We start from the raw sequence: 27,854 nt of genomic DNA, 5'->3' as shown, positions 1-27,854 counted from the left end.
ATGAAAAGCCTCTAAATTTAGACAGTGGTTACGGTTGCACAATGTGAGAGTACGCCGAAAACTTCTGCCCTGCACACGTAACAAGGGTGCATTTTATGGTATGTGCATTATAGCTCAATAACGCGGCTATTTTTGAAGTAGTCTACAGCCTAAATATATGTGTATTTATGAATACTGGTCTATATCCACACTAAGTTTTCATTTTAGAGATAGACATATAGTTTCATACCTATTCAAATTAATGTTAAACTTTTTTAAGGCCGTAAAATATTAGCATAGTCGAGGGCCTCCTGGACTATCACATAACCAAGTTTGACAATCACTGATACACATTAAAGCTTTAAACGTAAATCTGCTCCAAACTAACAACTTTAAACTCCTAAAGTTAGCAAATCAGTAGCAATCCGCCCTTTGGTGAGCTAGCTTCAACTGCAATTTCTGATATTTGAATGGACTCAAGAAATTCTACAAGTTAGGTAGTAAGCCTTGGTGCACACACACTCAGCCATCTCTTGGTACCTGTGGGGGTCAGGTTCCAGGACCACTCCACCTTCCCATGCCAGAAGCTGTGGGCGCTCAAGTCCCTCATATAAAACGGCCAGTCCAGTTGGAGTTCCGCATCCGAGGATCAGGAGGGCCGACTGCATACAGCAGACAACACAACCTTCCAAGCACACGGCAGTCCCTTGCACCTACCAGGGACCATATAGAGTGAAATACCTGAACACCGTAGTTGTAAAACAAGGCCACAACAATATAACTTTTGCTCCGCATGGTGACCCTTTACGTGGGAGTCACAAGCCTGTCCCATGACAGACCAGACGGTAAATATTTCCTGCTTTGTGGACCAGACCACTTCTGATGCAAGCTCTTCCACCCTGCCCCACCGCATGAGGGCAGCCCCAGACAATACAGAAACCAAAGCCCCCAGCGGTAAGCAGCACCCTGCCATAGAACTTCCTGCCCTGGCTGAAGTGATTACCTACAGTGCGCTTACAACACGGGTACCACGACTAATGATTCCAAATGAAAACAGCCACGAGCGGCTCCTGGGCTGAGCAGCACTGCTTTAGACCACCACGTAGCCACTTTCACCTCTGTTCGTACATGCAGAAAGAGTAAATGAGTTAACTTTGAAGGCTAAAAACAAACCTTACTGATTCTATCATAGGATGAACTGCAGAGAGAACACGTGATGTAAAATTTCTAACGAGTCACGGGCCGGACCAGTAAAGGATCAAAATCCTAAGCAAACGACCTCGGCTGACACAGGAGGATACGTGTAGAGTTCCATGTATCTGGACTTGGCCATGCTCTGTCTGGTGTACACTTGCTGGATGCCAGCTCTGAGGTCGTCCCAGATCTGGTCGAGGCCAATCTGCTTCAGTCCGTGGGGGTTCTGACTCCGGTTGGATGACATGGTGAGTAATATTCTGAAGTCGTCCAGTGCAGCAATCCTTAGTCAAGGTTCAGCTAATTCTCCATCAGATGAAAATATACAGTTATCATTCCAAATGTATTCACAGCGGCTCAGAAAGGATGTCCTTTGAATGGAGACAGTGAAATCTCATCGCAGGCAAACCTGAAGAAGAAATACAGGTTACTGATTAGTCCTCTCTCAACAAACATCCTGCCTCATGGGACGGGGGCAGTGTGAGAGGACGCTGCCCACACGCTGATGGCAACGCGGGGTCTGCAGGCCCCAGTAGACGCCTCTGCATGCTGATCCAGAGATTATCTCGCTTTCTATGTGACAACACACTGTGTAATATGCGTACGTAGATGCTTAGTTCAAAATCATTATGCTTATTAGAGTGTGTGGAGAAGAGCAGGTAAAACTTATATTCAATCACAACTAACATGCTGTTTCGCTGGTCTTCAAAAGGTCTACATTACTTGACCTAACGTTAACAGTTAGACAAACTCAAAGGAAAAAAGGCAAAGGAAATGTCCAGAAAGAGCAACACAAATGGCTAACAGAAGAAGCCAAACGTTCAAACTCACTAGTTACCTGTGAATTAAAAAAAAAAGAAATTCACTTAGCATCTGGCAAAATACAAATGGTGGTGAGGCTCAAAGTGAGGGGGAATGGTCACTCCTTTTCGGGGGAGAGGAGGAGCAGTCGGCAGCTTGCGAGATCTTACTTCTTGCACCAGGGATTGACTATGGACCCCGACAGTGAGAGCACCGACTGCCATTGGACTGCCAGTGAATCCCCAGTCACTCCTTTTGGAGAAGGGAATTGGGCAAGAATTATCAACATTTAAAATGTACCCTGAACTTAGGGAGACCTGGGTTTGAAGCTTAGCTCCACACCTACAGATATATGGTCATGGCCAAGTTACTTCTCACTGCTCTAAGCCTCAATTTCCTAGCCTGCAAAATAGGGGCAGGTCTATTTAACACACAGTAAACACTTGACAAGAGGTGAAGTGAAGCGAAAGTCGCTCAGGCGTGTCTGACTCTTTGCAATCCTATGGACTATATCGTCCATGGAATTCTCCAGGCCAGAATAGCCAGGAGTGAGTAGCCTATCCTTTCTCCAGCGGATCTTCCCAACCCAGGAATTGAACCGGCGTCTCCTGCATTGCAGGTGGATTCTTTACCAACTGAGCTATCAGGGTTGACAAATGGTAATGGCTATCATCTCTAAGTGTATGAAGCGACTGCAAAATACAATTCATAATGCCTCAGGATTATGAATCCACAGATAAAGAACATTAGCTATTCAATACTGTGTTAAGTCAGTACTTTCCAATATAAAACATTACAGACATACGTTGAGGATTGTCTATGTATGTGACATCAAAATGTGGTGGTTTTTAAACAAGCATTTCCGGTGCAAAACTAGGAAACACCAAATTACTTCAATGGCTCCAAAAAATAAATGCTGGGAGGTACATGGTACCTGGAACACTAAGAATGGGTGTCACAGCCTGCAAGGGCTCCAGTGCGCCCTGCGCCTCAGTGGCCGCGTGGGGCTCTCTGTGGGCTGAGGCACACTGAGGACAGCGGGAGCCACACGAGTGGGCAGTGCCTGAACTTCTGAAGCCTGATCGACTCTGACACTTAGAACCTAAGCTATGGGGCTTCATATTTTATGAAACCACAACACCATTCCTAACCTTAAAAACACTTTATATCATACATTCAAATAGGTACGTCCAAAAGTGAAACATAAAACTGTCTAACACAAGGATGAATCCTCTTAGTTTTAAGAAACTTAACATCTCAGCCACCACTTTGTAAATGTTTTCTGACTTCAATCTGCCTTTTCTCGACCTTGCGTGGCACATTCCATCACCCCACTTGAGAAGAATTGGCGTGTTCTGGATTGGTAGTGAGACTGAAGGGGGCACGGCACACAACCTTTAAAAGAATGACACAGCCCAAGGACACGACACAAACTGGTTAGAAGCAAGTAGGCCCAAGATGGCGGGTGGCTGACTTCCCCTAGACCTTGGGTCTCGGGGCACACTCACTGCCACACCTCAGTATGCTACGCAACACATCAACGGGCACCAGGACGGCTCCAAGGATGGCCATAAAAGGTCAAAAAGTGGGCGGTGGCCCAGTTTCTGGAAGTCCTCATCCTTTCCCCAAAACAGCTGAATTTCTCCTCCCACTGGGTTTTGGTGTGCACGGGATGTCACATGCTAGCAAGGTAAGTTTTGCCAAGAGAACACACTGGTCATATCAAACACCCTCTTCCAAAAACACAAAAGACGACTCTATACATGGACAGCGCTAGATGGTCAACACCGAAATCAGATTGGTTATATACTTTGCAGCTGAAGATGGAGAAGCTCTATACAGTCAGCAAAAATAAGACCAGGAGCTGACTGTGGCTCAGGTAGTGAACTCCTTATTGCAAAATTCAGACTTAGATTGAAGAAAGTAGGGAAAAACACTAGACCATTCAGGTATGACCTAAATCAAATCCCTTATGATTATACAGTGGAAATGACAAAGAAATTCAAGGGATTAGATCTGACAGACAGAGTGCCTGAAGAACTATGGGCGGAGGTTTGTGACATTGTACAGGAAGCAGTGATCAAGAGCATCCCCAAGAAAAATAAATGCAAAAATGCAAAATGGTTGTCTGAGGAGGCCTTACAAACAGCTGAGAAAAGAAGAGAAAGGCAAATGAAAAAAGGAAAGATCTACCCATCTGAATGCCGAGTTCCAAAGAATAGCAAGGAGAAGAAAACCTTAAGTAAACAATGCAAAGAAGTAGTGGAAACAGTAGAATGGGGAAGACTAGAGATCTCGTCAAGAAAATCAGAGCCACCAAGAGAACATTTCATACAAAGACGGGCACAATGCAGGACAGAAACGGCATGGACCTGAGAGAAGCAGATGACATCAGGAAGAGGTGGCAAGAGTACACAGAAGAGCGGGCTCCTCTGGCGGCCCAGCAACTAAGACTCTGGGCTCTGAACGCAGGCGGCCTAGGTTCAATCCCTGGCCAGGGAACTAGATCCCACATGCTGCAACTAGAACCCAGAGCAGCCAAAGAAAAAAAAAGAATACACAGAAGTGCACAAAAATGGTCTTAATGACCCAGATAACCACGGTGGTATGATCACTCACCTAGAGCCAGACATCCTGGAGTGTGAAGTCAAGTGGCCCTTAGGAAGTATTACTACAAATAAAGCTAGCGGAGTTAATGGAATTTCAGCTGAGCTATTTCAAATCCTAAAAGATGATGCTGTTAAAAGTGCTGCACTCAATATGCCAGTAAATTTGGAAAACTCAGCAGTAGCCACAGGACTGGAAAAGGTCAGTTTTCATTTCAATTCCGAAGAAGGGCAGTGCCAAAGAATGTTCAAACTACCACACAATTGCACTCATTTCACATGCTAGCAAGGTAACACTCAAAATCCTTCAAAGTAGGCTTCAACAGTATGTGAACCAAGAACTTCCAGATGTACAAGCTGGATTTCAAAAAGGCAGAGGAATCAGAGATCAAATTGCCAACATTCACTGGACCATAGAAAAAGCAAGTGAATTCCAGAAAAACATCTACTTCTACTTCACTGACTATGCTAAAGCCTTTGACTGTGTGAATCACAACAAACTGTGGAAAATTCTTCAAGAGATGGGGATACCAGACCACCTGACCTACCTCCTGAGAAACCAGTATGCAAGTCAAGAAGCAACAGTTAGAACCGGACATGGAATAACGAACTGGTTCAAAATTGGGAAGGAAAGGAGTACATCAAGGCTGTCTACTGCCACCCTGCTTATTTAACTTACAAGCAGAGTACATCATGTGAAATGCCGGGCTAGATGAAGCTCAAGCTGGAATCAAGATTGCTGGGAGAAATATCAATAACTTCAGATATGCAGATGACACCACCCTAATGGCAGAAAGTGAAGAGGAACTAAAAAAGCCTCTTGATGAAAGTGAAAGAGGAGAATGAAAAAGCTGGCTTAAAACTCAACTTTCAGAAAACTAAGATCATGGCATCTGGTCCCAGCACTTCAAGGCAAATAGATGGGGAAACGATGGAAATAGTGACAGACTTTATTTTCTTGGGCTTCAAAATCACTGTGGACAGTGACTGCAGCCATTTAGTTAAAAGATGCTTCTTGGAAGGAAAGCTATGACCAACCTAGACAGCATATGAAAGAGCAGAGACATTACTTTGCCAACAAAAGTCCCTGTAGTCAAAGCTATGGTTTTTCCAGTAGTCATGTATGGATGTGAGAGCTGAACCATAAAGAAAGCTGAGCGCCAAAGAATTGATGCTTTTGAACTGTGGTGTTAGAGAAGACTCTTGAGAGTCCCCTGGACTGCAAGGAGATCAAACCAGTCAATCCTAAAGGAAATCAACCCTGAATGTTCACTGGAAGGACCGATGCTAAAGCTCCAATACTTTGGCTACCTGATGTGAAGAGCTGACTTGCTGGAAAAGACCCGGATACCGGGAAAGATTGAGGGTAGAGGAGAAAGGGGTGACAGAGCGTGAGATGGTTGCATGGCATCACCGGCTTAACAGACCTGAGTCTGAGCAAGCTTTTGAAGGGAGTGAAGGACAGGGAAGCCTGGTGCGCTGCAGTCCATGGGGTTGCAAAGAGTTGGACACGACTGCGAGACTCAACAAAAATAACAAGGCACTTATCATCCCACCTCACTTCCACCCCAGGGGCAAGGTTAATAAGGTACACTGAATAAAATGGTCAGTGATTTTATTTTTCCCCACACGACCTCACTGTCCCCATTCAACATCAGCACCCAAATGTGCTCCTTCTTTCTCCTATTGTACATCTGATTCGAGTTATGAGTCTTACTCTATCAGAGTCACCGGTATTCCAAGATCAAACACAATCTCTCATGTTAAAATAACAAGTCTACTTTATCACACACATTTTCTGTCTAGCTCTACGAGTGGGAATCTGGTGCCACAGCCAAATCTCGGCTCGTGCGGTGAAAAGTCAGCAAACTACCTTACTTCTGCTTTTAGGCGCTTTATTGTTTTCCCTTTCAAATGAGTCATTCCCGTTTTCTAGTTTTGGATACTCACCGAGTATCCAAAATTTACACAGTTCACAAAAACTCACATGCCATTACCGACTTAACTGATAAGTTGAAAGAGGCTAACCTCATCTTATATTTTCAATAACCCCCCGAGTCTCCCATTTATAATATTTAACATCTATCACTTATCCTACAATAGAGAAAGCTAAAACTACATCTAAAAGGAAACATTAAAAGTAAGAACATCAGAGAAACGTCTTAAAAATCAGGCCATGTGCTAACAGCAGCTGCCTGCTGGTCTCAGGCTGGGCTCTGTGGAGCAAATGCCTGGACAGAGTTTGGGTGGTGAATGCTTCTTTGGGATGCCATCGATGAGGGGCAGGGGAGGATGCAGGCCTGGGCAGAGAGGGGCCCAACCATGAGGTGGCCCCTCCCTGGGAGGCGCCCAGCACTGCCTGGACTGGCACACCGGGCAGCAGTCTGTGCTTCTGCTCCTGGGGGCTCAGTCCCTGCAAGTGCGCCAGGCGGGGAGGTCAGGGAGGACCTTACAGCTGGAGGACCTCTGGGAGTCCAGCTCCTCCTGGAAGGGGCACGTGGGTGGGGCCCAAATGGATAGGGGGTGCTCTGGTGATGGAGGTCCCACCTTGGGGTGGGGGGCTGTGTTTGGATTTCATCTGCTTATGTATCCCTCCTGAATATTCACTGGAAGAACTGATGCTGAAGCTGAAACTCCAATCCTTTGGCCACCTGATTCGAAGAACTGACTCATTGGAAAAGACCCTGATGCTGGGAAAGATTGAAGCTGAGAGGAGAAGGGGACGACAGAGGATGAGATGGTTGGAAGGCATCACCGACTCTATGGACATGAGTTTGAACAAACTCCAGGAGTTGGTAATGGACAGGGAAGCCTGGTGTGCTGCAGTCCATGGGGTCACAGAGTTGGACACGACTGAGCGAAGGAACTGAACTGACTGGATGCATCCCTCAATGTTTGATAGTGAACTGTTTGGAATAATAAATACAATAACATAGGTGCCCATAAAATACTAGCTTATCTGTCAGTGTGGAATTTTCAGGAATAAAACCACTTTACAAACCACCTGCCCTCCATCCCATAACCAAGCCATCAAGAACTACCCATAACCTCAGGCGGACCTCATGAAAAGTCAGAGGCTGAAATGGTTTTGGGGTAAGGGATAAAAATACTTTCCTAATAATTCACATCCCACAGCCATAAAACTTAGGGATGTCCAAAAAGCCAGGAGATACTAAAAACAAAAAAACAAAACTAAACCAAACATATACTTAGAAAGTCGGGCAAAAGCACTCTCTTACAGTGACTCCTTGGCATCACAGGGTTTCCGGCGCGGTCATGAATATCCAGGAGGAACACTCAAGTTTTCAGAGAAACTGCAGATTGGCTGCTTTCAAGTGGATGCACAGAAACCAAGGCACAAAACGCAACCAACGCAGGGCGGGAACCTGTGGGCGGAGCCTGCGGTCCTGTCCCGCCCCAGCCCCGGGCTCAGAAGCCTGGACCAGTCACAGCACGGCTCACTTCACCCTCCCCTCCCCCAACCAAGTAAGATAAGGGAGTGGAACCCAGGAGTCAAAACAAAGCTGTCTAAGAGGAGCAGGGAGGTTGGATATTCAAGGACCTGGCTCATGAAAGAGACTTGTTCCAAAGGGATATGAAAGCCATCGGAATCAGTATTAAAACAAGCGTTCTAACACTTCAAACTGTGACCTAATCAAACAGTTTATTTCTCAAGATTAAATGGTGAGTAAGATTCTTTTGTTGAGTACAAGCATAAACTAACCAAACGACCTCCAAGAATCCTAAAAACTATATTCTCTTTGATATTAGTAACTCAGAGTTTCATTAGTAAGGAAAGGGCTTTCTTAACAGAGCACGTATGACAGATGTCTGCAGACGCTAACTGGAACATCAACTGAACAGATCATCCAGCCGATCTGGGGAAATGCCACCTTTACTGCAGCTAAATATTTTGCTTGCTACAAGAGTTCAGAGGCCTTAATAAGTGAATGCGTCTTATGAATTCCTGTCAGAAAAACAGCATAAAATATCTCCCACTCAAACTGACTAGGCTAGAGCATATTTTTCCCTGAATACATCTCAGGGTTGGATTTTCAAGAAAACACTAATGTTTTAAGAAACAACAGAACATTTTTTTAAAAAAGGAAAGGTAAATCTGTGCTGATCCCTACAGAGACCTAACTTTCTTGGGATCAACCGCACATCATTCTACAACTTTTTTCACTCAGTGAGATAAACCTCACTCACTCAACGAAATACGCCTCACTGGTTTGGAAACGAAAAATAGTCCACTGTTCATCACACTAGCGTCCGACTCCAGAGCTTCCAGGTGCTGACTTTTCAACTGCTGTAACAGGCACTACAGATCCTATGGATTCCTCTCTGGTGATGTGAGTGCGTATGATAAAACACTCACGTGTCCCTACACGATAAAGGGACCCTGGAACCGTCTATGAGCACAGACCACAACAGACTGGAAAGACTGGCTTTTGGACCCAGGGAGGCTGAGGTGCTTGTGACCTGTCCTTGGAGGCTGGACTGTGGAGGCTCATCTCTGACCGGCACTAGAGAGTGGGAACCACCATCAATCACAGAGACAGCCCCAACCTGAAGCCTGAGGAACAGTTAGAGACAGAGTAGACGGTAGGGAACCCACAGAGTTTGTACCCGCCAAGCTACAGCCAAAAACAAGACCTATGCTGGAGGCCAGAGAAGGGCACGGTTGTCTGGGCCTCACGTAGTCGCTGCCATTTACTTCTTGTATGATCCTGGGTAAATCACTTAACATCTATGAGGGTCCTGGTTGAAAATGGCAACACAGTTTGTGACAAACGTGAGCTATTATTTTCATCATAATGACAGTATCTGAAACGTAGCTTCTGACCTGAGTTCTGTGTAAGACACTGGGGACCTGAGGAAGGCAGGTGTTACCATGGTTTTAACAGGAGGAATCAGACTGGAGTGGGTTAAGAAGGACAGCGACAGACGTGAGATTAATCTCCAAAATACACAAACAGCTCATGCAGCTCAATATGAAAGAAATAAACACCCCAATGAAAAAACGAGTAGAAGACCTAAACAGACATTAGACTTTTCTCTAAAGGATACACATAGATGCTCAACAAAGGCATGAAAAGATGCTCAATACGTCACTAATTACTAGAGAAACGCAAAGCCAAAATACACCCCTGACACCGGGCAGAAAGGCCGTCATCAAAAAATCTACAAGCAGTAAGTGCTGAAGCGACTGCGGAGAAGGGGACGCTGCTGCACTGCTGGCGGGAATGTAAACTGGCACAGCGAGCATGGAGAACAGCACCGGCGGCGCCTTCAAAAGCTAAAGCCAGAACTACCACCTGACCCAGCAATGCCACTGCTGGGGGCATACCTGGAGACAACCGACATTCAAAAACACATGTGAACCCCAACATCCACTGCAGGACTATTTACAATACCCAGGAGATGGAGGCAACCTAAATGTCCGTCAACAGAGGAATGGCTAAAGATGTGGAACATGTTCACAATGGAATATTACTCGGCCATAAAAAGGAGTGAAACAGCGCCATGTGCAGAGACTGCCATACACAGTGAAGTTAGAAAAACTGATATTATGTAATATTGCTTATATGTGGAATACAGAGAAAAAAATTGTACAGATGAACTTATTTGCAAAGCAGAGAGAGACACAGATCTAGAGAATACTTAGAGTGACTGGGATGGGAAGGCAGGAGCGGGATGGGCTGGGGGATGGGGACTGACAGACAGACAGCTAATGAGAGCCTGCTGAAAGGCACAGGGGGCGCTCCTCCGCGCCCTGTGGTGGCCTGGGTGGTAAGGAAACCCCAGGAGAGGGGGTGTGTGTGTAGACCTATAACTGCGGGCACTGTGCCACACAGCAGAGACACAACGCTGCCGAGCAACTACACGCAAGAAACGCAGGCTCTCTCTAGGATTCTGGCCCTGAAGGCGTGAAGCGGCTGCCCGGGGACGCAGGGCAGGGGAAGCCCGCGTCCTCGCTGCGGGGGCGGGGGTCCGGGGCTGCCGCAGGGCGGCGGCGGGTGCTCAGGCCCGGGAAGGGCTGGACGACAGGCGGTGGCACCAGCGGCCCGGCCTCGCAGAGGCTGCATCACCGGGAAGGGCGCTGGGCGCGGAGAGGGAGGCGCCGCCGCGGGGCAGCCGGGCGGGCAGCACCGGGGGAGCCCGGAGCCCGTACCGGGGCGGAAGGCACCCAGAGCCGGCGCGCCTTCCCGGGAGCCCGGGGAGGGACGTAGGGCTCCTGCAAAGGCCACAGCGCGGCTTTCGGAGCCGCAGCCTCTGAGGAGCAGCGAGGGCGGCCCCAGACTGGAGAGGCGTCCGAGGAGTTTCCAGAAGCAGGATTCCAGGTTCCACGAAGAACTGAGGCGGGGAGAGGAGGGCGGGCGGGGGCTGGGAGCCGGGTGCCTGGGGACGGGCGGCGCGGGCGTCAGCGATGGAGGGCCCGGGGTTCGGCTCTGCTTTCAGGGTTGTTTGCACTTGACCCGGCCGGCCGCGGCCTCTGACCTGCAGAGGGCCACGCGTTCCTCACCACGTCTCACCAGCGGGGCTGCCCGACTTCTCCGAACACCTTACTCCCCTGCCCGACCAGCCCTAAGTATAAAACAGACAGGAACATAAATTCAGACCTTAATGAACCTACATTTCTACTCTAGCGGAGGAGCCCACAGATATTAAAGCAATAACAGAATTGTGGCCCCTGCTCAGTTTCACCGCAAATATTAAAAAAAAAAAAAATCCAGATACCACTTTTGTCCATTAAGGTGGTCCTAGTAGCTGCCTCTGTTCCTGTAAATTAAGACCAAACACATTTAGCAGATGCTTTTGCACAAGCCAATGTAGAACAGTGTTCAATAAACAAAGCAAAAATAATTCAGATCAGAGTTGTAACAGGAATACACGACACAGCGTTTTTCAGAATGACCACAACTGTGTCGACGGTTAGGTGACTGCTTTTGAAAAATGTTAAAAAAAAAAAAAAATCAAAACAAAAGCATGGATTTAAGCTGTTACAGTATCTTTTAAAAATAGTCATTATTAGAGTTAATGAAAATATAGTTAAAATTCACTGTTAAAGAAAAAACAAGGCTAAATTTGGCTTTTCTAGTTTAAGAACATTTTAAATTTGATTAAAATTTGAAATGATCCTGAGTATTACTCAGTACTTATTTTCTCACAATTGGTTAAAAGTATGCAGAGTCCCTGGCTTCGTACCTGCAGTATGGCACAGAAGAAATGAAACAGATGGTAAAACAGTGCTTTACACTGAGAAGAACGTTTGCCTGTGCACACCAGGAAATACATGAAAGGTGACCAAAAAGAGAAGTCACATATAAGCTGTCAGAAAGCCACACAGCACACCACACACAACCTTGTCAATTAGAGTCCGGGGGGGGGGGGGGGGGGGGGGGGGGGAGTGATAGGGGAATACACACTAAATGATACCATTTTATATTTGAGAGTAAAAACACACGGAACACAGGAGAGAAGGTCGGGCTTCGCTGATAGCCTGGAACATTGGCTCAGAGCTGTGTAAGGCACCGGCCTCAGGGTTTACAGGCTCCTGTTTAAAAACAAGCAAAACCCCCAAGCCTCACCAGATTAATACTCTTGTGGGTGAAATGATAGGATGGTTGGGATTTACCTAAAAAATATTGCAAGGAAAAAAAAAAAAACCAACAACTAAGTTCTTCGCATCAGGTGGCCAAAGTATGGGAGACTTTATCATTAGTCCTTCCAATGAATATTCTGGACTGATTTCCTTTAGGATTGACTGGTTGGATCTCCTTGCAGTCCAGGGGACTCTCAAGAGTCTTCTCCAACACCACAGTTCAAAAGCATCAATTCTTTGGTGCTCAGCTTTCTTTACGGTCCAACTCTCACATCCATACATGACTACTAGAAAAACCGTATCTTTAACTATATAGACCTTTGTTCGCAAAGTAATGTCTCTGCTTTTTAACACGCTGTCTAGGTCGGTCATAGCTTTTCTTCCGAGGAGCAAGCGTCCCTTTAATTCCATGGCTGCAGTCACTGTCCGCAGTGACTTTGGAGCCCAAGAAAATGAAGCCTGTCACTGTGTCCATTTTTTCCCCATCAAACTTCCATGAATGGAAGGGACCAGATGCCATGATCTCAGTTTTTTAAATGTTGACTTTTAAGCTAGATTTTTCACTCTCCTCTTTCACCTCCATCAAGAGGCTCTTTAGTTCCTCTTCGCTTTCTGCCATAAGGGTGGGGTCATCTGCATATGTGAGGTTATTGATATTTCTTTCAGCAATCCTGATTCCAGCTTTTTACACAACATATGTGGTAGAAAAAGAAAGAGAAGCAAAAAGATGGAGCCTGGCAGGGAGGTGGTCAAGTTCAGGACATGATGTGGCAGGGGATGGGACCAAAACACAGTACCTTCTCACTTACACCCCTGGAAACTGTGCCATTTGATCATGATCTGGTTGGTGCATACCAAGCAATCTCAGTGCCACTTAGAACTGAGACTGGTAAACTCACCACCTGAGAAACTCTTAAATTCCATTAATGATTTAAATGAATGCAACATCTGAACTGTGGTGTTGAGAAGACTCTTGAGAGTCCCTTGGACTGCAAGGAGATCCAACCAAGTCAATCCTAAAGGAAATCAGTCCTTGAACATTCATTGGAAGGACTGATGCTGAAGCTGAAACTTCAATACTCTGGCCACCTGATGCGAAGAACTGACACACTGGAAAAGACCCTGATGCTGGGAAAGATTGAAGCTAGGAGGAGAAGGGGACGACAGAGGATGAGATGGTTGGATGGCATTACCGACGTGATGGACATGAGTTTGAGTACACGCCAGGAGTTGGTGATGGACAGGGGAAGCCTGGCGTGCTGCAGTCCTTGGGGTCGCAAAGAGTCGGACGTGACTGAGCAACTAAACTGAACTGACCATCTGAAACCTGGGCTTGATGTGCATATCTGGGATAAGGTGAGGCGGAGCCTTCAGGCTGTAAACTTTGTATAGCTCTGGACAGGATTTTACTAGACTTCTACACTCTCACTCTGATAATTCAGAAGTCAGACGAGCCATCAGCAGCAGGTGGGGTGGCGCTCCCCTCCCCTCCTGGTCCTCCTGTGGACCCTCTGTGTACCGGCCACGCCAATCTGCTCCTGACCCAACTCTCCTTCCTTCTCTCCTTTCCTGAACCTTCCAGAAGCCACAAGCTCACGTGAATTAAACGAAACACCTCCCTCTCCACCTTTCTTTACCGTGGTGAGCAGAAGGCTTGGTCCGATTCAAAATCCTGGAGGTGATGAAAGCACCCCCTGCTAGCTGCAGACCCATCTCCATTCACATATACCATCCCTCCCTCCCCAGTCCCTCCACCCTCACCTTAAATTAAGGGCCACTGCTTAGCCTCTTGACTGGCCCACATTCCAACTAAGCCTTCCTCTGTATCCCCCATCTTGGTAAAAGGTCAGCCCTGGTTTCTCCTGTTCTCACCCCTGATGTAAAGTCAGTTCCATCAACTCCCTCCTCGTCTCTTGAATCACCCACCTCTCATGATATGCCCACCAACTCATCAAGAGTCTGGCGGTCACTATCACCTCTCACCGGGGTCACTAACGGCAGTCTCTCCCCTGGTCTCGCCGTGTAAAGGAAGGACCCAGTATTCTCTGTGGGCCTCACTGCTAGACCCTGGGCCACTAGGAATTGTAATCCTTTCCCCTCGCCGAATCCCTACAGTAACCGTATTCTCTGCATAGCACTGTTTCCTGCAAACGAGGACGCTCAGGCTCGTGTGTGTGTGTGTGTGTGTGTGTGTGTGCAGTTAGTCGTAGCCGACTCTTTGCAACCCCATGGACTGTAGCCCACCAGGCTCCTCTGTCCATGGGATTTTCCAGGCAAGAGCACTGGAAAAGGTTGCCATCTCCCTCCCAAGGGATCTTCCTGACTCAGGGATCACACCTGTGTCTCCTGCATCACAGGTGGATTCTCTTACCGCTGAGGCACCAGGGAAGCCCCACTCAGGCTTGGAAATGTTCAATACTTTCCCCAAAACCACTCTGGGGACAAGTGACAAGGATTCATACCCAAATATTTGGATTCCAAAGCCGTGTTCTTTCCATCACTCACCATTCCATGCTGTTTTCTTAGGAAGGCGGAGATTTCCTATCCCACTTACTTAAGAAGCGTGCTGCTAGGATGTACTCTCTAATTTGAGATTACAACATGGCTTCACAGGAACAATGCAAAAACGCAAGTGAAAGCTTCAAGATGTCAGAGTGTGATGTCGGGCCCAAAGGACTGCAAACCAATAGGTCAAGGAAGATCTGGCCAAATCATGAACTGGACACTTAGTCATACTTACATCCCTATTTATTTGTATATTCCTTTATTAGTATTTGAATATGAATTATTTAAATGTTTCACTTTTTAAATCAAAGTATTCTTAAAGATACTAGAACAAGGGTTAGTATCTTGTAAATGTAGACCAACAATCTGTACGTTCAATACTTAGGGTTCTGTCTGTACATCACCAAGAAAGGCATTTACTACCTGACCTCCATTACTGAAATTTGTATACTTATAAAATGTAAATGTGTATTATTCCATTTCTATATAGAACTAAGGGCTTAATTACAATTAAGTTCAAACAATTACAGTTGACAAAAGCATAAAAAATTCCAATTAATATCCTAATAGATGTCTTTCTAGGAACATTAGCTTAGTTTTGTCTCCACTTAGTCATTGAAAGCCATTAAATCTACGGCTAGAAAGAGAATCTAAATACACACACAGATGGGAAATGGGTTCTGCTTTTTCTCAATCACTTCAGAGTCAAGTTCCCAAGGCCTGAATCATAAGTGCTCAAACTGTCTTGTTTATGTCTTTACTCAAAGCTAGTAATTAAACATTTGGGCCATTTAAAGACTACGTTCAGTTAACATAAATTTACCACTGTGCTAAGTCACTATAGTCGTGTCTGATTCTTTGTGACCCTATGGACTGTGGCCCACCAGGTTCCTCTGTCCATGGGATTCTCCAGGCAAGAATACTGCAGTTCGTTGTTATGCCCTCCCCTCCAGGGGATCTTCCCGACCCAGGGAGCGAACCCCCATCTCCTGTGACTCCTGCACTGCAGGCGGATTCTTCACCTACCACATGACCCATCAATTCCACTATTAGGGATCTAACCCCTGCTAAAAAAAGATGTATGTCCATCCAAAGACCTGTACACGAATGTTCACAGCACACATTACATATAAAAGCCAAAAAGTAGAACAACCCAAATGCCCACCAACAGGTGAACGGATAAGCAAGATGTCCTTAGTCATACAAAAGAAAACACTTAGGCAATAAAAAATGAAGTACTGATACACGCCACAGCATGGATGAACCTCAAACACATGAGCCTAAGTGAAAACCAGGAGAAAAAGACCACATGTTACATGAGCCCATTTATCATGAGATGTACAGAATGGGTGAACTAGAGAGGCAGGAAGTGGGCTCCTGCAAGCAAGACGGGGGAGCCGGCGGGGGGAGCGGGGAGTGACAGGGGGCAGGCCTCACCCCAAAGGGATCCTCTGGGGTAAAGGAAATGTTCTAAAACTGGATTGTGGTGATGGCTGCACAACTCTAGTTTTACTAAAAATTACTGAATTATACATTTAAAACAAGTGAATGTTATGGTATGTGAATTATACCTCAATAAAACTGTTAAGGAAAAAAAGACAGCTTTAAAGCATGCTAGCTACAAATCGTTCTGGATCAAATTCAGGTCAGTCACAGCAAGGAATGGATCTTTACAAAATGACCAGGTTCTGGATATGCGGGAGCCTTAGCATGAAAAGCAGTGTTACTGGGTGTCCCACTGGAAAGCAAGCTTTAAGAACTGCCATCTAGTATGTTACCAATAGAGGGGCTCAAGTTCTCCTGCAACATAAAATATTTAAAAGACAGCTGAAGTACCAGAAGAGTTGTCACTGGGCAGAGACGTTTTACTGCCCCTGTGAAGATACGGGTAAAACTGCAATAGCAGTCTGGAGGGTCTGGAAGAAGTCACTCCAGACTACAATGCCCAGAAGGCTCTACAAAGTCTGCACTTTGAATGCTTCTCAGGTGGTATCTGAGGGGTTTTGCCCGGGGAGAGGGGGAGGCAGAAAAGCAAAGGGCAGGAGGCTGAGTTTCGGGGCGCTCGGGCTAGAGCTTCGAAGAGAGGAGGGGGTGTCTGTAGTAAGAGGATGCGAGGCCTTTATTCTGAGTGGGCAACAGAGTCCCACAAGGTTCCGGAGCAGGGATGTGATGTCAGAAACATTCGGCCGACAGCCCCGTGGAGCTGGGATGAAAGGAGACCTCAGCGCGGTGAAATTAACTTAAAGACACACAGAGCACGTGGAGCAGAAGGGGCGACGCCAGCGAGGAACACCGAGGGTAAGAGTCTCTCAGACTTGGGCTTTCAGATCTCCAAAAACGCACCTCTGGATTCCAGAATCCAGACACTACATGACAGAAGTCAAAACGACTGAACTGTTGCTGGTGGAGGTGTTCACTCTGCAGGCAGTAATCGGCTGTACCCGAAAACACCGCCGGTGCATTGACCAGTCCACCCAGCGATCTCACTTCTAGTAACCTATCCCCCAAGATAAAGTGGCCCCAAACGACAAGAAGTTGTAAACTCAAGCTTAGTCACCACAGAAGACTGGAAATCAACCTGAAGCCCGCCCAGAGAGGCTGGGAGCACTGAATGATGGCTGGTCCACACACAGAGCATCCTTGTAACCTCAGACTGAGCCTAGCTCACTCCCCCAGTTAGGAGCCTAGTCAGTGGACCACAGGGGTTCTGGGACCACCTCTGACTTTGCCATCAGGAAATCACAAATATTCTCCTTACTCCAGGGCAGTTATTGCCAGTATCCTTTCTGCTCATCAATCAATTGGTGATGCCATCCAACCATCTCATCCTCTGTCATTCCCTTCTCCTCCTGCCTTCAATCTTTCTCAGCATCAGGGTCTTTTCCAGTGAGTCAGTTCTTCCCATCAGGTGGCCAAAGTATTGGAGTTTCAGCTTCAGCATCAGTCTTTCCAATGAATATTCAGGAGTGATTTCCTTTAGGACTGACTGGTTGGATCTCCGGGCAGTCCAAAGAACTCTCAAGAGTCTTCTCCAACACTGCAGTTCAAAAGCATCGATTCTTTGTTGCTCAGCTTTCTTTACAAGGAGCCAAATCCTTCCCAAGACTCCAAAACCAAGGAGCACGACTAGTCAGACTCACTTAGAAGGGGAACACTTGGTTCCTTCAACGCCAGTGCTAATTCAATTCTCAATTGAAGTTAAAGATCCAAATGCCAACTTCTCAGAGTTGTTCAATAAGACATCATAAGTAAACAGGCCTGCTTCTATGGCCAGTATTTAGTAGGAACTCCCCAATTGATGGTGATCTTCCTTCCTTCTTAAAAAATAACCATAGTAGGAGATGATCATTAAAAACCCATCTAACTCATCTGATCTTAGTCAGAAAAATGATTAAAACCAATTAAACGCAAGGACACTTTTGGTATGTTGAAAATTTTTCGTGTAAGATTTGCAAAGCCTTCCTTAAAAATAAAAGCAGAGCAAAACTATAAAGTTCCTAGAAGATCACATGGGAGAAACCCTAGATGAGCGTGGGTAAAGGTGTGGCCTTTTAGACACAACATCAAAGGCTAGGTCCACGAAAGAAATCACTGACCAGCTGCACTTCACTGAAATGAAAAACGTCTGCTCTGAGAAAGACAGTCAAGAGAATGAGAAGACAAGCCATAGGCTGGGAGAGAACACTGGCAACAGACACATCTGATAAACAACTGTTAACCAAAATACACAGAAAGTGCTTAGGATTCAGTAAGAAAACCATCTGATTAAAAAATGGGCCAAAGGCTTCACCAGAGGAGAAATACAGATGGTAAATAAGCATATGAGAAGCTGCTCTACATAATACCGTCATCAGGAAAACGCAAATTAATGAGACACCTCTACACACCTACTGCATGCTCAGCCTCCTCAGTTGTGTCTGACTCTGTGACCCCGTGGACTGCAGCCCGCCAGGATCCTCTGCCCACGGGATTCTCTAGGCAAGGATGCTGGAGTGGGTGCCAGTCCCCTCTCCAGGGGATGTTCCCGACCCAGGGATCCAACCCGAGTCCCTTATGTCTCCTGCCTTGCAGGCGTGTTCCTTTTCACTAGTGCCACATGGGATGCCCACACACCTATGAGAATGGCCGAAATTCAGAACAATGACAAAAACCAAATGCTGGTGAAAGAGAAGAGCAACAGGAGCTCTCCTTCATTGCTGGTGGGAAAGCAATATGGTGTGGACACTTTAGAAGGCACCGTGGGCTTCTGACAAAACTAAACACGCTCTGACCGTAAATTTCAGCAATTAACTGTGCTGCTTTCTATTTACCTAAAGGAGCTGAAAACTAACGTCCACATGAAAACCCTCAAACAGATGTTTATAATGCCTTTTTTCATAGCTGTCAAAACCTGGAAGCAAGCAAGATGTCCCTCAGGGGGTCAGTGGATAAACAAACTGTGGTCCTTCCAGACCATGGAATATTATTTAGCACTAAAAAGAAATGAGCCATCAAGCCACGAGAAGACATGGAGGACCCTTAAAGGCACATGACTAAGTGAAAGAAGCCCTTCTGAGAAGGCTACATAGACTATACATATTGTGTGACTCCAACTGTATGACGTTCTGGAAAAGGCAAAACTAAGGAGACGGTAAGAAGTTGCCCAGGTGGCTCAGTGGTAAAGAATCTGCCCAAACGCAGACGAGGTGGGTTCGATCCCTGGGTCAGGAAGATCCCCTGGAAAAGGAAATGGTAACACAGTATTTGTGCCTGGGAAATCCCATGGAAAGAGGAGCCTGGTGGGCTGTGGTCCATGGGTTGGCAAAAATCAGAACGTGACTGAGGGACTAAAGCACACATCACAAGAAGTTGTCAGAAGTTGCCAAGAACTTAGTGGAGGGGCAGGGAGATAGATATGCAAAGCACAGACCATTTTTAGGGCAATGTAACTATTCTGTATGCTACTATAATGATGAATACATGTTATTATACACTTGTCCAAACTCATAAAACACACACTACCAAGAGTGAATCCTAATGTAAACTATGGACTTTGGGTGACTATGTGTTAATGTCGATTTGCTTGTAACAAATATATCACTCTGGTGGGGGGTGCTGAAAATGGGGGAGTCTGTGTATTTGGGGGCAGGAGGGATACAGGAAATCTCTACACCTTCCTCTTAGTTTTGCTGGGAACCTACAACTGCTTAAAAAAAAACAAGTTAAAAAAAAAATTTTTTTTAAATGAAAGTAGAGGCTCACTTTTGATCTTTAGGTTTTGCTCATAAAATGACTCGCATTTTATAACCTAGAAAACCTGAGTAAACAAAAAGCTAATGCTGAATATTAAATACTATATTTGCTCATTTTTCTTAATTAAAAATCAGTCTATTTTGCTAATTATTGCTTTTGAATAATGGATATGTTAATCAGTAGATTTTACATTTATACCTATTACTGTAAAAATGGAAAATATATCAATAACTGAAGTTCTTTTTTGTAAACAAAATATCTCACCCAGAATCTTCAGATTTAATAAAAGTAATACGGATCCATGGGCTCTGCTCTGTGGCTCAAAAGCAGGGGTCTAATTCACAGCCGAATCCTCAGCACCAAACACAGTGCCCTGGGGCAGGGTGGAGGTGCTCCACAAATACTGGGTGAATGGCGACTCCAGGTATTTGCGGGACTCATCTAAATCACTGATGATGCTTTAAGAAGCCTCCAAACCCACCCAGCCCTTCAGCATACAGAACTACAGAGAGGCACGCTGGAGCAAGTTAATTACATGTCATTTCATTTTTCTACCAGCACAGTAACAGTACTGAGAAAAACGGGGTGAGGAGAGGCACACCATTTATATTATGTATAAAATTTAAGAGAAATTACTCAAATAGGCAATTAAAACTATAAAACTGATGGGATGGGAAGTGAAGAACCGAGCTCAGGACCCACCATTCTGGGGTAGGATGTGAGCAAATGTATTTAAAGCTTCATGGGTTTGTTCTATGAGATCTCCTACTTTCTAAAAACTAGCAGAAGCTTTGAAGTTACTAGGCCCTGAAACTTACACTAAATAAGGGAATACAGCTACCGTGTCCTTGAGATCACTGCCCTTCTAATTCTACAAATAAAGAAATATGCTAATTCAACTCAGTCCCCAGAATACACACACATATAACTATGAGGAATTCTGGATGTCATTAAGTATGGAATTTTGTCCTATGAACATCATAGGAATTAAGATACAATTTTTACTTTTGGTACTTGAATAATTAATAGGTCTTTTTAAATTCTAAAAATCCACACAAAGGCACTCAAAGCCTTAGGTACTGGTAAAGTTAAAGCTGATGCTTAATCCGGTCAGTGTGTACACTCTTCCTACTCTGACGACTGTGTGACCTCCAGTGGACTGACACAAGCGTGGCTGCTTCAGGAAACTCGAAGATGACTATAACCACCTGCGATTCAGCCGGCACCACGCAGACTGCAGCTGGCGTGCTGCACTGTCACGGGTCACAAAGAGTCGGACACGACTGAGCGGCTGGACTGAACTGGCGATACAGACTGCCTTGTTTGTCCACGTAAACGAGTTTTAACTGTTAAGGACCAAGTTTCGGCTCTCCGATTCAGCACAATGCTTTCACAGGCATATTAATTCAGCGATCTAGCTTGCTGCTTGCATGTATTTCATTTTCAAGCATTTTCATTCACGTTAAAACAAGGGGGAAAAATTATTACATTTGATTATGATTATACCATGCATGTTTTTCAAACTGAGGACTGCAATCCATTAATGTGTAGGCCATGAAACCAGCTTAGTCAATGGTAACTGGAACTTTTCAAAAAAGTGAAAAGAAAAGAGCTCATAGAACGTAACAAGTATTACTCAGAGCATCTTTAATTCAGTTACGTCTGTGTATGTATAGAGTTAACCTACGAAATGTATTTCTTACTAAACAAACAATTCAAAAGGCACACGGCGGCAAGACTCTCTGAGAGTCAGCACGAAAGTGCACGTGGGCGTCTACGGGGACGTTTCTGGCTCTGTAACCTACACTCTATATATGAGCTTGGGCAGACTCCTTAACTTATAATGCTCATAACGACCTGCAATGATTACACTGCCTATCTCACAAGGCTGTTGTGAGGCACAGATGAGTTATGCAAAGAAACTGTTAAGGGTACTAGACACAGTAAGCACCTGCTACTTTTCACGTTAACTCTTCAGCTTCAACACTGGAAAAGACCCTGATGCTGGGAAACAATGAGGGCAGGAGAAGGGGGTGACAGATGATGAGACGGTCGGATGGCATCATCGACTCAATGGACTTGAGTCCCACAAACTCTGGGAGATAGTGAAGGACAGGGAAGCCTGGCGTGCTGCAGTCTGTAGGGTCACAAAGAGCTGGACATGACTTAGTGACTGAACAACAAAGGTTATCAGATGTCTTTGAAACCCCTAACACAGTATTTAAATAAAACAACAAAAAACTCAGGGGGAAATATCAAACTTAGAGTGCTTATTTTTTAAGTCAAAATGAAGTGATGTTGCCGGCAAATTGCACAATACTCTCAGACAACAAAACACCAGGGGTACCTCCTCAAATTCCCACCAAAGTGGACCCACTGTCAGAAGACAGGGAGCCTCGTGTTCTGACGGACCCGGGGATCCAACCACAGGCAGTTGCTCAAAGTTCAGCTTTTCTTTGAAATCTCATTCATTGTTAAAATTCAGCTGGTTCTTTGATTCCACCACCAAATGCACTTAAAAAAAAAAAGCTTTAAAAATACGAGCTGGCAAAGTGTTTCTGACCCAAGCTGGTGAGTGAGCTGCTGCTGGGAGGGATCCACTGAGTCTGTACCCCGGCCACTCCCTGCCGTCCTGCTGCCACAGAATCGTCGGGACCTGGGCCAACACAGGCAGAAACACACAGCAGGTCGCCTTCACTGCTCAGACAACCAGGATGCTGGCAGCACGGGGGACAGCTGCAGGCCACCGAGGGTGAAGTCCAGATGCCCTCGGCTGGAGAGGCAGCGTGGGACGTCACGACCAGACAACACAGGTCTCTCCTCCTTGGTAAAGGATGCTACCACGCAGATGGTCACTTTCGTCTCCATGAAATGTTTCAACGCTCAGGTCTCACAATCCTGTTCCGCTAACGGCCAGAGTTCCCCACGTGGCGCATGGTTTGCCCTGTACTTGGCCAGTGCCGGGCCCTGAAATACCATCTGCTGAGTCAGCAGATTTTGAAAGTTACCACGTCACTAAGTGAAGGAGATCATTCAGCTAATCTGGGTGTTTCAAACCTTTTCATTCCTTTTCTTTCCCCTACTCCAAACACATTAACCTCAAGTTCAAAACTCATGACCAGCAGCTCCCTCTAGCTAAGTGAATTTTCAAGACATTTCCCACTTCATTACAAACTGGTTCAAAAAGAATACACAGTCCCTCCTCTACACGCGATCTGATCTGGAGCTTTCACATTTGATTTGTTCTGAATACAGTTTACCCATTCCTTCACCTTCCTGAGGTCCGAGAGATCTGCTGGCACTGTCATTCAGGTGCCTGGACAGTGCTCTGGCCACACAGGGTGGTAAAGAGCCTGAGGCACCCAACTGCTCCGAGGGGTCTGCACCCCACCCCACTCCGTGCACATGTGCAATCAAAGCCACCAGTCCTGTTCAACTCTATGTGACCCCATGGACTGTAGCCCACCAGGCTCCTCTGTCCATGGGATTCTGTGGGCAAGAATACTGGAGTGGGTTGCCATGCCCTCCTCCAGGGGATCTTCCCAACCTAGGGATCCAACATGGGTCTCCGGCACTGCAGAAAGATCCTTTACTGTCTGAGCCTGACTTGATGATAATGTGTCCTGTTGAAAATGTCCTTCCCAGCTATGACAACATCAAGTAGTCAGAGATTTATAAATACTCGGCAAAGGGTAAGAAGAGATACATAACCCACTAAAGTGCTGTGTTTAAACCTGGGCTTTGCACCTATCAAGGACAAACAGATTAAATTCAGTCTCTCAATTATCTGAGTAAGTCTTCTGGTTTCCTGAACACATGCCATTTGATAACCTTCAATAAAGGCTTTTTCCTTTTTTTGGTGGCAGGAGGGAATTTTAAAAAAATCCTGCTCCCCAATCCAACTGAAAACAATCCAGCCATGTCTATAACAAAGGTAAAACCTGTAACAGCTTCACCTAAGAAAATGATTCTGAAACTGACTGAAGCTTCTGCCATTTTTCACTTGTGTTTGTTTTTAGATGGAACTGATGCTAGTCATATGTTTAAGTTGCAAAAACTTGTAGTGAATTTCCTTCATAATCTACACTAACTTGTTTTTATGGTTACTGTAGAAGCACTGGCTTTTTTTAGGGTTACTGTTTTAGGGACAGAAGAGACAAAAGCAGCTCCTTTCACTTCTACAGTAAAGAATATCCTACATATTGAGATCAGTATTGATCTCTACTACCTGTGATGGGGGCGGTACTATTCTCTTTACAGTCAAGCTCAAGTTTAGCAGGGGAAACCTCAGAGAAATGTCTGTCAAAATTTATGATTTCACATAATTTACTGGGGTGTTGGAGAAGACTCTTGAGAGTCTCCTAGACTGCAAGGAGATCCAACCAGTCAATCCTAAAGGAAATCAGTCCTGAATATTCATCGGAAGGACTGATGTTGAAGCTGAAGCTCCAATACTTTGGCCACCTGATGCGAAGAAGTGACCCATTGGAAAAGACCCTGATGCTGGGAAAGTTTGAAGGTGGGGGAGAAGGGGACGACAGAGGATGAGATGGTTGGATGGGCTCACCAACGTTATGACATGAGTCTGAGTAAACTCCGGGAGTTGGACAGGGAGGCCTGGCGTGCTGCAGTTCAAGAGGTCACAAAGAGTCTGAAACGACTGAGCCATGGTATATTTTCTCAAGCAAAGTTTTCAAGCCTATGCTTCAAATAGCTTATTTTTAAAACCATCAAATCATGTTCCTAGTTGAAAATAAAGTATCTTTTTAAAAGAACATCAAAATCACAAAGTACAGGTTTCCTCCAGTTTACCAAGTACTCACACATATAAGAAAGGCAACTTTAGAAGACATGAGCCTCACAAAATGATACAAAAACTTTGCAAACACATCAACTTACTGCAAAGTACAAATGCAACGAACTATGGAGAAAGAAGCACATTTTAGGACTGCTTTTTTCAGATCACACACCCTTAGTCTCTACCAGACTGTCAATAAAACACAGAAATCTTCCTCTGCATTTGGGGGGAAAGACCCTCTTTTTAATGTAGACTAGTTAGATTCACTGCTGCCAAGGAGTCATCTGAATGTGCTTTAAACTATTTTAAACGATGAAGGGAATCCACTGTGCTAGTTAGACACGCACTCACTCACCTATAAGTCCACCATAAAAAGCAACATGGATGTTTCACCTTACACCACATCCATACTTTCAGTTTGTTGATTATAACCTGTGAATTCTTTAATCACAGACATTTCCCACAAGTCACCCTATCCGAACGACATTTCTCATTTGTAATTTATTATAGATTATATCTCAAAATTAATGGAACTTCCCCAAATTGGTTTGCCCTACTGAAATCGCACTGTTTCACAGGTAGAAGGTGTGAAGAACCAGGACAAGACAAAGAGCCAGCCCCCACATCAGCCACTTTTGAGTGAGAAGAGCTGCAGATCAGCACCGGGCACACGCCTGACTTTAGGAATTTTCTGAGCTTCAGGGTGTGAGACGAACTAGTGGAGAAGGGCTGGCAAGGATGCAGTGCAGAGCCTACTCCAGCCGGTCACGGTGACGCCAACCTCTGCTGGGGACAGACCCTGTAGTCGGGGAGTCATGACAAATCCTGAACACGAGCAAGGGGAGCTGGGGACAGACCCAAACAAGGCAGAGCTGAGGACAGAGCATGTCGAAGGAAGAGCTAGTAAGACTCGGCAATCACTTGATGTAGAACATTCTCAGAGACAACACTGTAAACTGAAAAGCTGAATGTGGCCTGGGGAGGCTGTGAGGGTGGGGAGGGCCACAGGGAGACCCTGCAGGCTAGGCTCAGCCGGGAGGCAACCAGCTACCCTCGAAAAAGGTCAGAACTGCTCCAGCCAGAACATACCTGAAAAACCCCACAGCAAAGCGAACCAGACCAGAGAAGCCAGCCAAAGAGCCATGTCCTCAAAGACGATCTAACAAGCGAAGACCAAGACGGTCCAAGAAAAAAACGATGTGATCCTGGTCCAGAAGCTCGGAGAACACCGAATGTTACAGCCCTTCCGAAAGGGGCCCAAAGCGCTCTGAAAAACACACCTGGCTCAGCTTCCCACTCTCACCCTGGAAACCACCGAGAGAGAAACGCAGAGGAACCCGTTTAAATATCAGGGGAGCTGACCCAGGAGAAGTCAAGTCTGTGTTTCAATGGACTGGCGTGCTTTGAAAACTCCAGCAGTTTATAAACTTTAAAAAGTTCTGAAACATCTTTGTAGTTAATGTTACAAAGCAGCATTTTCCAGGTTTAAAAAGGACTTTCAACGCATGTCACCTCCAAGAAAATGTGAACAACACGAGCTGAGATTCTGCTGTTGTTCCTCAGTGGTGAGGACGGGTTAAAGCTGGTACATGTGCTTAAAAAATTTTTTTTAGACACTTCCTATAATAGCACTTTGGGTTTATATTTAGACAAGGAATAAAGTGAGGCAGAAACCACTTCTAGACAAGTACACGTCTAACTCTGGACTTGGGAGGATCCTGCTCTCCATGTTCCCCACCCCACTCCTGAGAACTTCCAGTGTTTTAAGATGCTCAACGCTCTACCTGAGAGCAAAGAGGCAAACACAGCGTTTACTCCACACCTGGCCTCCCCTCCATGGCAATGAATGTCATTTCTCACATTTGATTTTAAAATCGGTATGTCTCTACAAAACAAAACGTATTCTGTACCATGGTAGTAGGGTTTTCTTCCCTCAGATGCTATTATTAAATCAAGGGTACAAAGGTCTGTATAGTCAAGGCTATGGTCTTCCCAGTGGTATTGTGAGAGCTGGACCGTGAAGACGGCAGAACGCCACAGAATTGAGCCCCTGAAGTGTTGCAGAAGACTCCTGAAAGTCCCCTGGACAGCAAGGAGATGAAACCAGGCAATCTTAAGGGAGATGAACCCTGAATATTCACTGGAAGGACTGATGCTGAAGCTGAAGCGCCAGTACTTTGGTCATCTGATGCAAACAGCTGACTCATTGGAAAAGTCCCTGATGCTGGGAAAGATTGAGGGCAGAAGGAGAAGAGGGCGTCAGAGGATGAGATGGCTGGACAACATCACCGATGCAATGAACATGAACTTTGGCAAACTCTGGGAGATGGTGAGGGACAGGGAGGCCTGGCGTGCTGCAATCCGTGGGGTCGCAAAGAGTTGGACACAACTGGGCTACTGAATACCACCACCACCACCTTATATATGTACACAGACCCTGTAAGATATGTATTTCCTATAAAACAGATGTCTCTCTATAAGGCCAGTGATGTTCATTAGCATATTAAAAGCCCGTCAGTATCCAACCTAGCATTTCCTAAATGCATTTACTCACAGATCTTCACTTCTCTAGGCTTTCCAGGGGGCACTAGCAGTAAAGAACCTGCCTGCCAATGTAGGAGACTCAGGTTCGATCCCTGGGTCGGGAAGACCCCCTGGAGGAGGGCATGGCAACCCACTCCAGTATTCTTGCCTGGAGAATCCCATGGACAGAGGAGCCTGGTGGGTTACAGTCCATGGGGTTGCAAAAGAGTTGGACACGACTGAAGTGCACAGACACCTCGCTTCCATTCCAATATCTTACATGTCACAGAACATAGATGGGCAAACACTGCTCTAAAATAAATGGCAGAAAATGCAGGCAGTGGTAAAGCTGACTTGCTTTATTATAAAAACAGGGACTGAACAATGCTTCAGAGTATCAAGCATGACAGGCTTCACCATAAATGTCCGGTTAAATCTCAGACGTTCACGAACACAACACAGCCCCCTGCCCGGGACAGAGGCACTGACACACAGGACACTTGCCAAGGGACCACTGAGGAGTGACTCCTGCGAAACTGCGCACCAGGCCACGCCGACTCCAGCATTCTGGGTCCCCTGTGGGGAGGCAGTCCTCACCCTCTGGTTTCGG

At 45.8% G+C, this 27,854-nt stretch overlaps 1 protein-coding gene across 2 annotated transcripts in view; it reads right to left on the bottom strand.

The window, feature by feature from the left end:
- CUL1 (cullin 1) overlaps positions 1-27,854 on the bottom strand; it is an 88,127-nt gene that overhangs the window by 52,271 nt on the left and 8,002 nt on the right. For both annotated transcript variants that reach the window (XM_052638367.1, XM_052638368.1), the window contains exon 2: positions 1,281-1,582. In XM_052638367.1, the coding sequence (XP_052494327.1) occupies positions 1,281-1,420 (140 nt within the window). In that variant the 5' untranslated portion in view covers positions 1,421-1,582. The remainder of the gene's footprint in view (positions 1-1,280; positions 1,583-27,854) is intronic.

The sequence above is a fragment of the Budorcas taxicolor genome, chromosome 4 (assembly GCF_023091745.1).
Source record: "Budorcas taxicolor isolate Tak-1 chromosome 4, Takin1.1, whole genome shotgun sequence".
Taxonomy (NCBI): Eukaryota; Metazoa; Chordata; class Mammalia; order Artiodactyla; family Bovidae; genus Budorcas; species Budorcas taxicolor.
The sequence above is the reverse complement of the archived record's forward strand: the minus strand, read 5'-3'. Positions and strand labels throughout refer to the sequence as shown.